General features: G+C 50.2%; 1 protein-coding gene across 1 annotated transcript in view; it reads right to left on the minus strand.

Annotated features, from left to right (window-relative positions):
• Positions 1 to 15,205, minus strand: part of LOC121697008 (activin receptor type-1-like) — a 32,128-nt gene that overhangs the window by 14,714 nt on the left and 2,209 nt on the right. Inside the window, exons 2-3 of the mRNA XM_042078240.1 lie at positions 1,923 to 2,052; positions 731 to 1,028 (exon numbers count right to left, since the gene is read on the minus strand). Coding sequence (XP_041934174.1) covers positions 731 to 1,028; positions 1,923 to 2,045 — 421 coding nt within the window. The 5' untranslated portion in view covers positions 2,046 to 2,052. The remainder of the gene's footprint in view (positions 1 to 730; positions 1,029 to 1,922; positions 2,053 to 15,205) is intronic.

Consider the following 15,205-nt stretch of genomic DNA (forward strand, 5'->3'; position numbering starts at 1 on the left):
GTTAGCGCCCCCTCTGGGTGGAAGACAAAACAGGTAAAGAATTGAGCAAGCTAAACACATGAGCTACAAGCGCTCAAACATCGACAGAGACTGTTGTGGCGTGGGCTCAGTGGAAGCCCACACGCTACATGTCCTGCGGTCCCCTTGGCTGTTTTTGAAGCACAGCCCTCGTGACCTACATTGGGCTCAATCTCATTATGCAACGGTTATTTACACGATAGAATGCGCTCCAATGCGTAAGGTTACTCCAAACATTACCCTCTCTCAGCTCTCAGCAACACTGGTGGATGGATGAAAGGACACTGACACACAACACTGACAAGAAGCTAAACAAGTTTGTGTTTTGGTCATAGCAGCCAAGTAAACATAGCCTGAAATAAGAATCCCTAAACATCCCCCAGCAAGAGAGAGAGGTAATCACAAACATACACACAGAGAGAGAGAGAGAGAGAGAGAGAGAGAGAGTGTCGAGCGGCCCCAGTGAGAGAGAAAGAGAGAGAGTGTATCTGTCTTGTTTTTTCTCAATCACAAACATACACACACAGAGAGAGAGAGAGAGAGAGAGAGAGAGAGAGAGAGAGAGAGAGAGAGAGAGAGAGAGAGAGAGAGAGAGAGAGAGAGAGAGAGAGAGAGAGAGAGAGAGAGAGAGAGAGAGAGAGAGTGTGTGCGTGTCGAGCGGCCCCAGTGACCAGGCGTGGCAAACTCAAAAGTGCAAAGAGCAGAGCGTCACCTCTGGCGGGCGTTTCCACGGAAACGTTCATGTTGCACAGGGCCTCCTGGCAGCAGAACACGCCGGGGCTCCCGCAGTGCACGGCAGGGCCGCCCCCCTCCACCTCCTCCTCCTCCTCCTCCTCCTCCTCCCCGGCGTCCCCCGCTGCCACACACCCCCCTCCACCGCCGCCGCTGGGGGTCCGTCCCATTCTGGGGCTCCAGGGCAGAGAAGCAGTGCCGCGCGGCGAAGCAGCGGTTGATGTGGGAGCACGCGGGCCCGTCACACACACACACGATGCCAGTGGGTCCCGGGTTATCTGTGCAGGAAATGAGGGAGAGAGGTGATAGAGAGACAGAAAGAGAGAGAGAGGGAGAGAGAGAGAGAAAGAAAGAGAGAGAAATAAAGAGGGAGAGCGTGAGAGAAAGAGTAAAAAAGGGAGAAAGAGCTTCCATTACTCATAAGCAGAGTGAGAGGAAGTTGGAGTGACTGAGTCAATGTTGATAGGGCACTACATGAGCTATCTATTTTCATGTATCTTAAACACACACACACACAGACACACACACGATAAGTGTAATCAACCACCAGACCTTGTGGCGCATCAGCATTTCCCTTTCTTTTTTCAATCACACACACACACACACACACACACACACACAGACATCCATTCAGGGGTCTGATAGGCAGGGCCCGCTACAGCTAGTAGCACCCATTAGCCATGCAGAGTGAGTGTGTTTTGCCCAGGGAGAGAGCGCAAGAACACGAATCAAATGCTCAGTCATCATCCACCTCTGAGAGGCAATCACTGCAGTTGTCACAAACATGCTGGGAGAGAGGGAGGCAGTTAAGAGGCGAGAGGGGGAGAGAAAGAGGGAGGGAGAGGGGGGCAGTTAAGAGGCGAGGGAGGGAGAGAAAGAGGGAGGGAGAGGGGGGCAGTTAAGAGGCGAGGGAGGGAGAGAAAGAGGGAGGGAGAGGGGGGCAGTTAAGAGGCGAGGGGGGGAGAGAAAGAGAGAGGGAGGGGGCTAAAGTGTGCCCTTGATGCAGACAGATGTAAACTACCGCTCACCAGACAGACACAGAGCCCTCTATTTTCCCCAAACACTGGAGAAACTCAGGTCCGTTTTTTTTCTTTTTTTTTAAAGCGAAAAAAAGAGTTCTCTCTCACACTCACTCACACACACACACAGCAACAACACCCAACCAAGCTCACTAGCTCAGAGTCTCTCCCTCTTTCTTTCCAATTCTCTCCGTTCATCAAAGGCTTACCTTGCACACTGGAGGCAGGTAACACCACCACGGTGAGGACCAGGAGAATCATGACGCCATGGAACATCGTGGACCTGGAGAGACACAAGCAGAGGAGAGAGCTCAGGACCACTGGCTTCACGCAAAGCTCCGCATTCACAAAGACATCAAACAACTTGCTGCCATGCCAAAACAGATTGGGTGGGGGGTGGGGGGAGGGGGGGGGCATGGCTGCAACATTTAATGAGTTTACATAAAAGTAGAGTTCCTACATGTCATCTACACTGATCTTTTTTGGTCTGAAAGACAGACAAAGAAGACCTGCGTGTCTGCATATTTAGACAGGCATATTGCAACCTACTGTGCGTGCCTTCACAGACCAGCCATGTTAACAGCTTCCAGACAGCACGAGAGATAGCAGAGACAGAGAGAGAGAAGAATGGCATGACAGAGAAAAAGCATGAGGCTATGAGAGAGAGGCAAAGAGTGAGTGAGAGAAAGAGTGTGAGGAAAGAGAGAGAGAGAGAGAGAGAGAATGTGAGAGAGAGAGAGAGAGGGAGGGAGGAAAGAGGGAGGCAGCTAAATTATAAAAGAAGTGCAGAAGATACAGGCAGAGATTTTAGTGGGCAAGAGACCTTTCCTTATTGTCAGTAGAATCAACACCAAGTTTAAAATGCTTGAGCAAAGCAGAGCTCATGCCTGCCTGTTGTCCTGGCAACAAGGCATTGAGTGGCAAGCAGTGGGAAGACTGGCAATCTCCTATTGGCTGCCAGTGTGACAGAGGGAGAGAGAGAGAGAGAGGGAGCGATAGAGAGAGGGAGGGAGAGAGAGAGAGAGAGCGAGCTTGGCAGCAGAGGGAGCAGACAGACGCAGGAGAAGGAGGGAGGAAGAGAGAGAGAGGTGGAGGAGAGGAGAGAGAGCAGAGAGCACAGCAGGACGAATGAATGTGGAGTCCAGAGAGGAGTGAGTGTGTGCCTGTGTGTTGTGTTTAAAAAGGCAGACAGCCATGTTTTTGCATATTTCATCTTTTTTGTCTCTCTGTACTCATATTCATCGCGTTCACATCTCGTGATTGCTCTTGTTCTAAAGGAGAGCGTGGGAGCAAGGGGGGGGGGGGGTAAGAAACTAAATTCCTTGCCCTTCCTCGAAGCCCATCCCTCCTCAACTGCGCGGCGCAGCACTTTTTCTTTGGCCTCATGTTTATGACACACTGTGCTGACCGTTATCTCTGCACTGCATGTGTGTGTAGCTCCCCGACGATGAATGCCCCACTGTTTGTGTATGTCTGTCTGAGAGAGAGAGAGTGTGTGTGTGTGTGTGTGTGTCCGCGTCTTGGCGTGTGTGTGTGTGTCAGTGCCCCCTCTTCTCTCTCTCTCTCTCTCTCTCTCTTTTGTTGGTTGGTTGGTCCACATCCTGCCCCCCCCCCCTCGTGTCCTGTGTGTGTTCTCAGACATAAATGATTAAGCACGTACTGTCAGCGGCGGGCCCAGCGGCGTCCGTATGGGCCCGCTCACACGCCGACCACATGCTGCTCTTTTAATCAGGCCACAAAACAAGAGGCTGCCGCTCCCACATAATCAGCAGCCCAGAGTGGCGGGGGCACGCAGGGGCCAGCAGGCCATGGGGGGGTCACATTGGGCCGGGGGAGGGAGGAGGGGGTAGTGGGTAGGGGTGGTCTGAGGGTTTCCGAGGGGGTTCAGCCAGGTGCCACTGAGGGGCTAGTAGGGTACAGGCTGGGGGCAACGAGGAGAGAGACGGGGTGCAGCCAGGGGGTAGTGGGGCAAAGACAGAGGCAGGGAGAGAGAGAGAGAGAGAGAGAGAGAGAGAGAGAGAGAGAGAGAGAGGGAGGAAGTGGGTAGCAGTGTGGGGCAGAGAAAGGAGGGCTATTCAGAAGCTGGTTAGAGGGAGAGAGGGATGCAGAGAGGGATGCAGAGAGGGATGGAGAGAGGGATGGAGAGAGGGAGGGAGAGAGAGAGGGAGAGAAATAGCAGAAGAGGAGCGAAGAGTCAGGACTAAGTGCCGGAGTGGACAGAAAGGGATAGATAACCAGACAGGTGAAGAGAGAGACAGAGAGTGTGTGTCAGGGACAGAGAGGAGATAGAGCGAGAGACAGATAGAGAGAGAGAGAGAGAGAGACAGAGTGGGATAAAAAAAGAGCGAGTGCTAGAGACAGGGGGAGAGACAGAGGGAAGGTGGGGGCACAGAGCCAGACATCGAGGTGGCAGGGGAGGCAACGCCACTGCAGCACTTGGCAGACTGGCAGACAGTTGGTGCAGAGGAGTGAAGGCTTCGTTTTAAACAGCAGTAAAGGCAGCCCCCTCCAGACACCCAGAGATTTCACTGCATACACTCAACATCCACGGCTACCCTCCAGTAACTACTGTTCCCTCATGGGGTTGCCAGACGTGTGTGTGTGTGTGTGTGTGTGTGTGTGTGTGTGTGTGTGTGTGTGTGTGTGTGTGTGTGTGTGTGTGTGTGTGTGTGTGTGTGTGTGTGTATGTGTGTGTCAGTGTGTGTAAGTACATAGCAGGTCTAGTTTCTCAGGTGTGTGTTGCTTCAGGACATATTCTCATCTAGACATGAATCACGAGTGTCGTGTTCTTTGCCTCATAAATTCATTCTGGAAGAGAAAGAAAAAGAAAAAAACTTCCTTCAAAGGCTTGCTTCTGGCACCGGTCGTCTACCTGATATGCTAATTGATAGCCTGTTAGCAGACCGGAACGAGGAACACATCCTGCAGTAAAACTCAAGACTCTCTCCTTCTCCAGTTGTCTGTCCCCACCTGGTCATATATTCCCCCAGAACAACAACATCTTTAAGTCTGGTCTGAACAAGTAGTGTACTAGTGTAGAAAGTACTGAATCTACACAGGCCAGCCATTCCTCTCATAGCTAGCGTGTACTCCGGATGAGAAATGATAGCCTAGGTTAAGCCTCGGTAATGAAAGCAGTAGGTCTTCCTCTTGCACCAAATGCTTAATTAAAAGGTAGCATTGGGACTCCATTAAAATTGACCCAGGCCCCTACAAAGTCAAGTGAGAAACAAAGCAAACGTAATTGAATGCATAGCTCATCACCCCCCCCCCCCGAAGCCTACCCCACCCACACACGCTGGAAGGACAACACGGCCGTGCAGGCTGTAAATCACTGGGAGAGAGAGAGGAAGAGAAAGAGAGAGAGAGAGAGGGAGAGAGAAAGAGAGAGGGAGAGACCAAGAGAAGGTTTGTCACTAGAAGAAAGTTTGACTATGTCTGAAGTACAAAAGCCAAAAAGGAAATATAAATCAGACTGGCTCTCCCCAAATGCCCAACACACAGACACACACACTCTCTCTCTCTCTATCTATCTCTCCCTCTCTCTCAGCAGCAATGGTCTCAGCATTAGGATGTTTCTGGGAGCTTAAACTAGCTGAGAGCCCACTACACAGTATGACTGTCTACATTAAGAAAACAGTATGTGTCGACTGGTGGCCTCAAGTACTTGATAGACAGAGAGAAAGAGAGAGAGAGAAAGAAAGAAAGAGAGAGAGGAAAAGAGAGAGTTGACCCTCTTCCTGGTTTGCCTCTTTCTTCCCCATCCTTCTGATGCACTCATCCCTCCATTTCCTCTCCTCCCCTTAAGGAGGTCAGCCAGTGTCTCTCAGGGGCTATTTTCCTTCCTCGTCACTTGGCCTGGATGCAGCGTCGCACTGTCATGCACTTGGGCCAGCCCAAGGATAAAGCACACATAATCGAGAGGGAGAGGAGGGCGCACCGACTTCAGATCACTCCGCTGCTGAAGGTTCATAAGCACCACACCAAAGGGATCGTCAGGCTCTCAGAATTGGAACCATCCCGCTCTATCCCCCCCCCCCCCCCCCCCCCCTCTCTCTCTCCCTCCATGGGAGTGCCCGTGTCTAGGATCACAAAGAGCCTCAATGACAACAAGATGGCCGAGCATGTGGTCACAGTGCCACAGAGAGAGAACTGAGACAGAATGTGAGGGTTTGAGGGTTTTGAGAGCTTTGGCTCTGCCATAATCACTCAAGTGAGACTCTTCAGCACGGCACAAAGGTTTTCTCGTCCCTACCATCCCATTAGCAGCCCATTTTGAAAAGTTATTACTGATGTCAGTTAAAATACAGGCCCAATGTGGGCTAACTGTAATCAATCTGATATGGTTGCTTTACTCTCTGTGGATTGAAGATGTCTTGTGTGTATATGTAAGAACAATAGTGGCGAGGGCATCGCTAGCACTTAATTGCCTTGTGTTCACATTTCTGCTCAAGTTACTGCATGCCAGCAATTCAACTGACACCATTAAACAAAGACGTCTCCCTAGAGATTACCAGCTCCACCCAAGGATTAAGGCTTACTCCTCAAAATTCATGGCAATGGACAAGGCAAAGCAAACAAACAAAAGGCAAGAAACATCCCTTCTTTTCAGAGTTTGCTTTTAAACGTCTGTTTACTCTGCCGTGTTTGTTTTTTGCCTCTTTTGTGCGGGAGGCCAATGCTTAAGACTCGAGAGTGAGGGTTGTCTTAGCCCCAGGGCAGCGCGTATGTATGCATGTGTGTGTGTGTGTGTGTGTGTGTGTGTGCGTTTGTGTGTGTGTGTGTGTGTGTGCGTGCGTTTATGTGTGTGTGTGTGTGTTTGTGTGTAAGTAAGTCAGTGGAGTTGGCTGGGATCCTCTTTAGCCCCAAGCTGTGCGGGAGTTGCTGAGTCATCAGACTGGCGAGTGGGGAGACGGTCGCTGTAATCTGCGTCTGAGCTGGAGGTCTGAGAGTTGCCATGGCGCAGAGAGGAGGAGAGAAGGAGCGAGAGAAAGAGAAGAAATGATAGAGGGACAGAGGACAATAGAGGAGAGAGAGATAAGGTGAGACAGAAAGGAATAAATGAGAGAGAGAGAGAGAGAGAGAGAGGAAGACATGACTGAGGGACAGAGAGAGAAAGAAAGCCAGAGAGGGGGAAAAAAGAGGACAGGAAATGGATAGAGGGACAGTAGAAAAAGAGGAAAACGGAGGGAAATATAGAACACACACACACACACACTCCTCCCAGGTGAGTATGGCGTCTGATGCAGCAAAAACAAACCTCACATTCACACACATGCACGCTCAACAGCAAATCTGGAAAAAAATGTGCTCTTTCATACACACACACACACACAAACCCTCACTCTCACACACACACACACACACACACACACCTCAGTGGAGCCAGCTCGGCCTTAATTCAATAACTCAAGTCACAGGCTTGCAGTGTGTCTACTAGAGAATCGTTTTAAAGCAGTTAAGGAAAAGTCTAGATCAATAGTAAGCTCATTATTCAGTGTTCAGCTCCAGACAAGACGCTTTGCCATGTTGTGTCTCCCATCAGTCAAAGTGCTCCAATCTTACTAGTCGCTTCAAGGGTTTCCAGTATTCTGTGTTTTGTTTGTGTTGTGTTCTGTCTGTCAGCATATAGGCCGATGGCAGTCAAGATAACTTGTAAACCGGTTCATAGAAGAAAAATGGAGCTTGGTTGTTTATGCCTAAAAAAAAAAAAAGAGTTTGGGAGCTACAAAAGACAGCGGGACCAAATTGTTATCGGCACGCTTGGTAATAATGTGGCGCAGATTTTATTTTTCCATCACCAAGTGTGTCAGCCTGGCACTGACATCAGTTATTGTTGTTTGTCTGGCGTTATGATTAATCCCCTGGTTGTTTATTTGTAGATTTGTCTTGCTGCCATTGGTCTTGTTCGCACCATGTGCACTGCCATTTCAGGACGATACACTGCAAGAATGTGTCATCAGATTCATCAACAAACAAATGAGGACACACACACACACACACGCACGGACGCGTAGGCACGCTCGCACACAAATGCACTAGCATGCTTATTACCACACAGTCACAGATGCGCACACACGCACACACACACACACACACACACACACACTAGCGTGAACCAATATAGTGCAGTGCACCCCCTCTCTTGTATTCCTGGCCTTAAAAACGCTGCAGAGTAATGGCAAGACTCTAGATTAGCGAGTTAGCAACCGCTGCCCAGCTAAACGCATCTCATTGGGTGCAAACATCCATTAACCTCTGGAAATCCTCTTCCTCCTCCACCTCCCTGGCCAAGGGTCTTATTAGACAGGAGATTAGAGAGATAAAGAGGGACGCTCCAGAGCGACCGTGCCACAGGCAGGACCCAATGGAATTCAACCGCTCTCTCATCTCCTCTCGCCTCGCCTCGGACTGGCCAGAGCCATCTCTCCCCCGAGGCCCCTTCTCCACTGGCTGCCCCCCTTGGACAATGCCAGGAATGCAGTCGGATGCAAATGCCCGTCTCAAAGAGGGCAAAGCGCTCTGGCGCTCTCGCAGAAGTACACCAACCAGATTCCAAGGAGCGAGACGCGCGCACTCTCACACACACACACACACACACACACACATCTACTGGATCGTCTGTAAATGTAAAGACAATAGCAGCCTTTTCTTCCTGATGCAGCGCACTCTGTCCAACCCCTGAGGTCTGGATTGCTTCCAAGAGCCCAGCGTAGATGTGTCGGCCAAAACAATGATTCGGCTTCATCTTTGATTACCAGGTTTCAACTTTCCTTCCCCTTTACACAAAGCGTCATAACCGCCTTTTCCTTGATTATTGGGTTTCGTTTCTCCTACCTCCCAAACAGTGTCATAAACTCCAGTTTCCGTTGGAGCTTGCCCAGCATCCAAAAGAGGAGGGAACCACTGTCCACTGAGGAGAATAAAAAATAGAGTGGGGGGTAACAGCATTCCTCTCTTAAGGACAGAGGCGCCAATAATTCTGTAATACCATTGTGTCAGACAATGCTGATGTTATTCAGTTTATGGTAATTACTTTCAGAAAACTCCCTGAGGGAGGGAGGCATCCATTCATTCTGCACATAGCCTCAGCTCAAAGCATTCAGCACAGGGCAGACAGCTAGCAGGAGAGGGTGGGGGAGGGGGAGGGGGAGCAATCCCCCAGTAACAGCGTCCTGTTGACAAAAAAAAAAATGTCCCTCTCGTCATGCCCAACAGGCTCTGCAGGCGTTGGATTGGACCTAGCCAACTACAGCTACAGGAGCCCGGGGATGGTCAGTGAACCTTCTGAAACGGAGCCAGGTCAATAATAAAGGGGTTTCTAAAGAACCATCTTCCATATTCATCAGTAGCTTGGCTTGTACCGTTTCACGCCATTGTCCAGTTGCCAAAGGGGGGGGGAGGCAGGCGATAACAATGGCGATGAAATGGCCAGCTTAACGTGAGCCACATGCCGTGACCAGCGGTGGACCTCGCCGGAGCCTCCATGAAATTGCTAAAGTCCAAGTTCATTCACCCCCTCCCACCACCACTGCAGGCCTCGGCCTGTAATAACAACTGCCCCAATATGCTGTTATTGCACATTACTGTTGGTATTTCTATTGGATATTGCATTCCACAAGGCTGCTAAAAAGTAGCCATCTGAAGCTGAAGCTCCTCTCACAACACATGTAACTATAAGCAGTGTCTAACTTGTAATTCTAATACATATGTTTATTAAAAAAAAGACAACCACCAAAAAATGGACGGTTCACTGGTCAGATGAAATATCAGCTCTTATAAAACATTCATCCAGCATGGCACGTGGACCCCCCTCATTCATATGAATCGATACTTTACACACTCTTAATTCCACAAGACCTCTGATCTCCCCTAGAGCCCATTGTAATAGAAAGCCAAGATAGTAGGCAGTGTGAGAGAGAGAGAGAGAGAGAGAGACTACCTCAACTGCCTACAGTTCAGGGGAATGGTTGGGAGAAAAACGAGAACATTATCATTATCACCATCACCATCAGGGAACATCTCTATCCTCTTCGACATTGAAATTCTCCATATGCCGTCTCGCCGGCGACACAAATGGCTTTTTTTTGGCCCAAACTATTCCTGCTGTAACAGTCTGACCGTCACTCTCACTCAATTAGCAGACATCCCTGCGGGTTACACATTTTTTTTTTCCTTGTCGGGGGTCAGATCACTTAACTCCGGCACTCTCCACAATGGCCTGGCTTCATATTTCCAGAAGATTGCAGAAGGATGGACAAGGGACCTTGTTCCAAAATTAACAAGTGATTAGGGTTATACCCCAACCCTTTTTGGAATGAGGGCACGGCGCACATGAGGGCCAGGGAAAGGGAAACAATGGGAGGAGTGGTTTTAACTACCATTTGTGAGAAGCACACATTGCATTGGTGGACATGGTGCGTTTCTGCCATGCGGTCGCCATGGATCTTGGACAATGGCGACGTACCTTCCCCATGCCAACTCAAACAGAGTCCTCATGGCCTTCAACGCTGTTTGCCCAAAGAGGAATGCACAAACATTCCTCCACAAAAAAAATGGACAAAAAACCCACCAGTGGCTGAATGCCGACACTGAAGTTCTCACCGTGCTTGACAGAGAGAGGATCTTGACAGTGGCACAAGCCGCCCTGCTGCAGGCTGCCGTTAAGTTTCCCCCTCACATCGGCCTTGCCAGCCATTAGCGCCAAGCCTCTTTCATTATGGATGATCAAATCTTCCTCGTTTTAATAGCCTGAGACCTCAGCTGACCGGAGCCGATCTGACCTCGGCTAATTCCACTTGCGGTGGCCTCAAGAGGAAATTCGTCTCACCGCACACGCGAGCCGGGCCGAGGGGGAGATTCATATTGCCTCCATCGATCGCCTGTCCCATCGCAGTCTCAGTGGGTTTCAGGCGGCGAGAAGAAGAGAGCAGGGAGGGCATCATTTCTGCCAGGGCACAGGCCTGCCAGCGCTCGCTGCGCCATCTCCTACCTCCTCCCTGTCTCGTCATCTGCCACACGGTCCCACACTCTGCAGCGTTGGGCTCATCTCCTGCTCAGCCGACGCAAAATCGAATCCCCCCCACCCCCACCCCCTTACCGCAAAACATCTCCTTTTCACAGCAGTCTGACACGACAACTCTCCAGTTTGATAACGTCGCTTTTACTTCCCTGCAGCACTCCTCTGGCAGCACAGTAGATTAGGGGAGCGCCGCTGCTGATGGTGCACTCCCGTCGCCACGCCAGACTTTGGGCTGTGCCAGCACCACTGTTTATATTAGTTTGGCAACCTGCGGCAGTCTTTGCTGAAAGAGCTTCTTATCAGTAGGTGCCGAGGTGGTGGGTTGGTAGGTAGGCATGGCAGGCAGTACCCACTGGTGTGCCTAGCTAATGAGCCTCATTCTATCTGTCTTGGCAAGCGCATGGGGGTGTGGGGGTGGATGTGGTGGTGGATGAGAGTTTGGGCTCTGGGCATGAGTAGGCTGACCAAATAACAGCAGCAGAAAATGCAAGTCACAAGGAGAGGAAGTCATATTACACTAGTTAGCTGAGAAGACAAGCACATATGTTTGATATTAGAAAGGAGACAGCCAGAGAGAGAGAGAGAGAGAGAGAGAGAGAGAGAGAGAGAGAGAGAGAGAGAGAGAGAGAGAGAGAGAGAGAGAGAGATTGTGTGTGTGCATCTCTTTTTTTTTTTTTAAATCTCCTGTAATACAACGCTTTACATGAAAAGCAGTAATCCGCATTTGCGGGCAGTATACTTCAATGTCAGTGGCCTCAGCCTGCTGCAGTGCCTCAGTCCCAGACACACACACACACACACACACACACACATTCTGATGCCAACTGAGGACAACACACATACGGCACGTTTTAACATTACACACATTTTAGTACAGCTAACTCACAACACTAACAAAAAGAGAGAATAAATCCAAAATGCAAAAATTCAATCAGCAAAATGGCAAACCTCGCAGAGCACCCAACGTTTCCTGCCTCACAAGACTAAAGAAAAATCACAGCGACTGTCACTGCACAACACACCAAAATAAAGAAATGAAATGGGGGTAAAAAAAACATCAGTTCAGACTCAAATCTGTTTAACATAATAAGTCAAACAATGTAGAAATCAGCTCCCTTCAATCCACCCACCCCCAACCTCTCCAAAAGGAGCTAATGAGTAGCAAGCAGCAGAGACAGAAAATAAACAGGGACTCTAACTTTCCCCCCTCCCCTCCACTCCCCTCCCAGGCAGCTGACTGATAAGAGAGGGGAGGTGGGGAGTGCAGGCGGGCGGGCGCTCATAAAATGTGTATGGCTGACTGTCTCCCGTGCAGTCTGGGGGTAATGGGCGCGAGTGGAGCCAGGAACACTGCAGATCTCTGTCTGCCCCGGCGTCAGTCAGCCAGCCAGCCAGCCAGCCAGCCAGGCAAACGAGCACGCGAGCACACAGCAGTGGTGGTGGAGGTGGTGGTGGTGGCAGGGCAAACTAGAGAGCGAGTAAGGGAGCAGACACTCGACTCCAGTCACCTTCTCCCTTTTGCCTTTCACCCACATTTACCCAAACACACACACCCACACACAGAGGAGGAGGAGGAGGAGGAGGAGGAGGAGGGGGGTGGGGGACAGCAGAAATCAATAACACTGTGCAGAGTCACCAAAGAGGAAAGAGGAGACGCAGCGAGCAGACAGACAGGCAGGGAGAAACAGATGTAGGATGGGGGGAAAGAGAGAAAGAAAGAGAGAGGGAGAGAGAGACAGAGAGAGGGGGGGGGGGGGGGGTGTCTGCGCTTGGCTCGGCCGCACTGTCCCACTCGGAGGCTCACTTCCTGTCTGAATGCTCCGTGGCTGTAGCAGGGGCAGCAGCAGCAGTGTGGCTGCAGAGCTGGAATTATGCTTATTAAAGGCTCAAGGACTTGGCCCTAAAAATAACACGGCCAAAAAGAGGGGGGGGGGGACCTCACCGGAAAACATGGAAGAATGAAGACGGAAAAAATGAAAGAAAAGAGTGGGTTGGGGGAGGTGCGGGATTGGGGGGGCTCGTAGTGAGGCGCCCCACCAGCACTGCCTGCCTGACTGTGTCTTGAGGTTGAGTCGGTTGAGTTGGAGTGGGGTACTTAACCCACAGACAGAAAAGTAAAAGCGCAACTTACTGGCGGGTCGGTCAGTTAGCGGTGCACACGGTCAGGGGGGTGCCAGCGTCGCAGCTGGTAGCTCCTTAAAGAGACTGCTGCTGCTGCTGCTGCTCCGTCTGAGGGAGCCTCTGCCAAGTCCTGCCCCCACTCTCTCCCTCGCTTTTCCTCTGGCCCTCTCGCTTTCCCTCTCCGTCTCTCTAAACACCACGGCTCTCTCTCCCCCCGTCGCTCAGAAACACACACACACACACACACACACACACACTCCTTTCTTCACTCCAAAGCGCCAACACCATGAATTCAGAGAGCAAACGAGTGAGGGGGAGAGAGGGAGAGAAAGAGACAGGAAGGCAGAGAACCAGCAAGCGCGTCAGAGTGAGAGAAAGAGAGAGAGAGAGAGAGAGAGAGAGAGAGAGAGAGAGAGAGAGAGAGAGAGAGAGAGTGAAAGCAAGCAAGAGGGAGCGAGCGAGGCAAGAGACCTACCCGCTTGAGTCCCAGACTCCTGTTCAGACTTGAAGCCCCTCCGTCTCGATCTCAGTGCGTGGCGCAGTCTGCTGTTAATGACAGAGTCTGTAACCTGATCTCCCTGCAGGGTGCTCTCAGCGAGCGCTTCCCTCTCCCCCTAGCTCGCGCATTGTTCTGGCCCCACACTGCCAGCTGTTTCTGACAGCCAAATTGCCGTGCGCGGGGAAGAAAGAAATGATTGCTGTCGGAGGACTATTTTCTCTTGCCTTTCTCTCTTTCTCTCTCTCTCTCTCTCTCTCTCTCTCCCTCTCTCTCTCTCTCTCTCTCCCCGTGCGCCACACTTTCGCCGCTCGGCACTCTGGGAGACGCTCGCCTGGGCCCCTCTGCAGACAAATTATACACTTTACAGTCTTGTGAAAGAGCAGCTGCAAAATGGATGTGCTGCTGAAAAGGCGCCTCAGAAAAAAGCCAAGAGTGAGAGAAGTGGAAATAATGACTTTAATCAACACTTATGTGCTCAGATTAGCCTCAATTCAGAAAAAATCTGGCATTTTGAAGGCTACCCGATGAGAACCATCCATGAGTCATTTATAACATGTCTATATTGTTAAAGTTTGAAGCGTTTCACCCTCATTCACAACCCAGTGCACTGGGTTAAACCGAATGGCCAGAGGCTCTGGAATCGGTCTGCTGTGGCCAACACACTACACTGGCAGAGTTATTTGGCGCAGAGCCACATAGCTTATGAATCAATCGCCATAATAAGAGGTCTGTGTTATTTATAGTCCAGACAAATCATTTGTCTCATTTAAGCATGTTACATTTTTTAATGAACCATTAGCAGACAAATATAACCCAGTAACCAGTTTGCCTCCCATGTCAAAAATAATATAAAAAGTGTTCTAGTGTGGTCACTTTGTGAGATATAGGCCTATTAACCACTTTTGTCCTGCTTGATACAAAGTAAGTGTCAGTTGGTATGCTGACTATGAGGATATAAAAGTGTTGGTCCACTAGGCAGTCCTCGCCGTGATGGTATAGACCACATACTGCATACATTTCTTTCATATATCAAACTCAATAACTCTCCAATGGCCTGAGCCAATCATATGCTAGAATGAACATGTGCGGAAACTATACAAAACCATCAACTTGTGAGTGCTGTATTCAGTCACTCAAACACATCAGTAACACAGCCAAACATGTCTTTAATTAAAATAAGAAGGACACCAACATTTTGATGACTTCACTTGTGGTGAGCTAGTCTCTATTCACAGATTCATTCCAAAATCCACATCAAAAGAGTCTACCAGTCCACCATACAACCTACGCATACTACCTTTTTAGCTACATGAGCCTTGTTACAGTAAAACAAAGCTGAACAAATGCTCAGCAAAGGAGCTCCATGCTTCAAGAGAACCGTAACAAGACCGAGTCTGTACTCCCACCACAAAAAAAGGGCGCTGGCGTAAAAGCTGACATCTACTCCCAGCATGAAACAGTCCAACAGTCAGAAAATTATGTTGAGGGAGGAAAAATATCATCTCTCACTGATTAGCTATGGGAGGAGGATGACTCAAAATGAGGATTGTTACAAAACGGCAGGCGTCCTTGTAATTTGGAGGAGTCAAATTGCAGCCCGAGTAGGCCAGCAGTCGCCCTCAGGACTCGGGAGTGTTAATACAACTGAAACATCTCAGCCGGGAACGCGTGGGATGGCTTAGGACGGTGGTGGTCCGTGTTTGGCAGGGAGGCCGTTTTTTGGGAAACGTTACCCAGGAGACAGACAGCTGGCGGTCAGCTACAGCCCGACCCGGCTCCACCTCTGGGTGCCTT

This window comes from Alosa sapidissima, chromosome 2 (genome assembly GCF_018492685.1).
Source record: "Alosa sapidissima isolate fAloSap1 chromosome 2, fAloSap1.pri, whole genome shotgun sequence".
NCBI lineage: Eukaryota > Metazoa > Chordata > Actinopteri > Clupeiformes > Clupeidae > Alosa > Alosa sapidissima.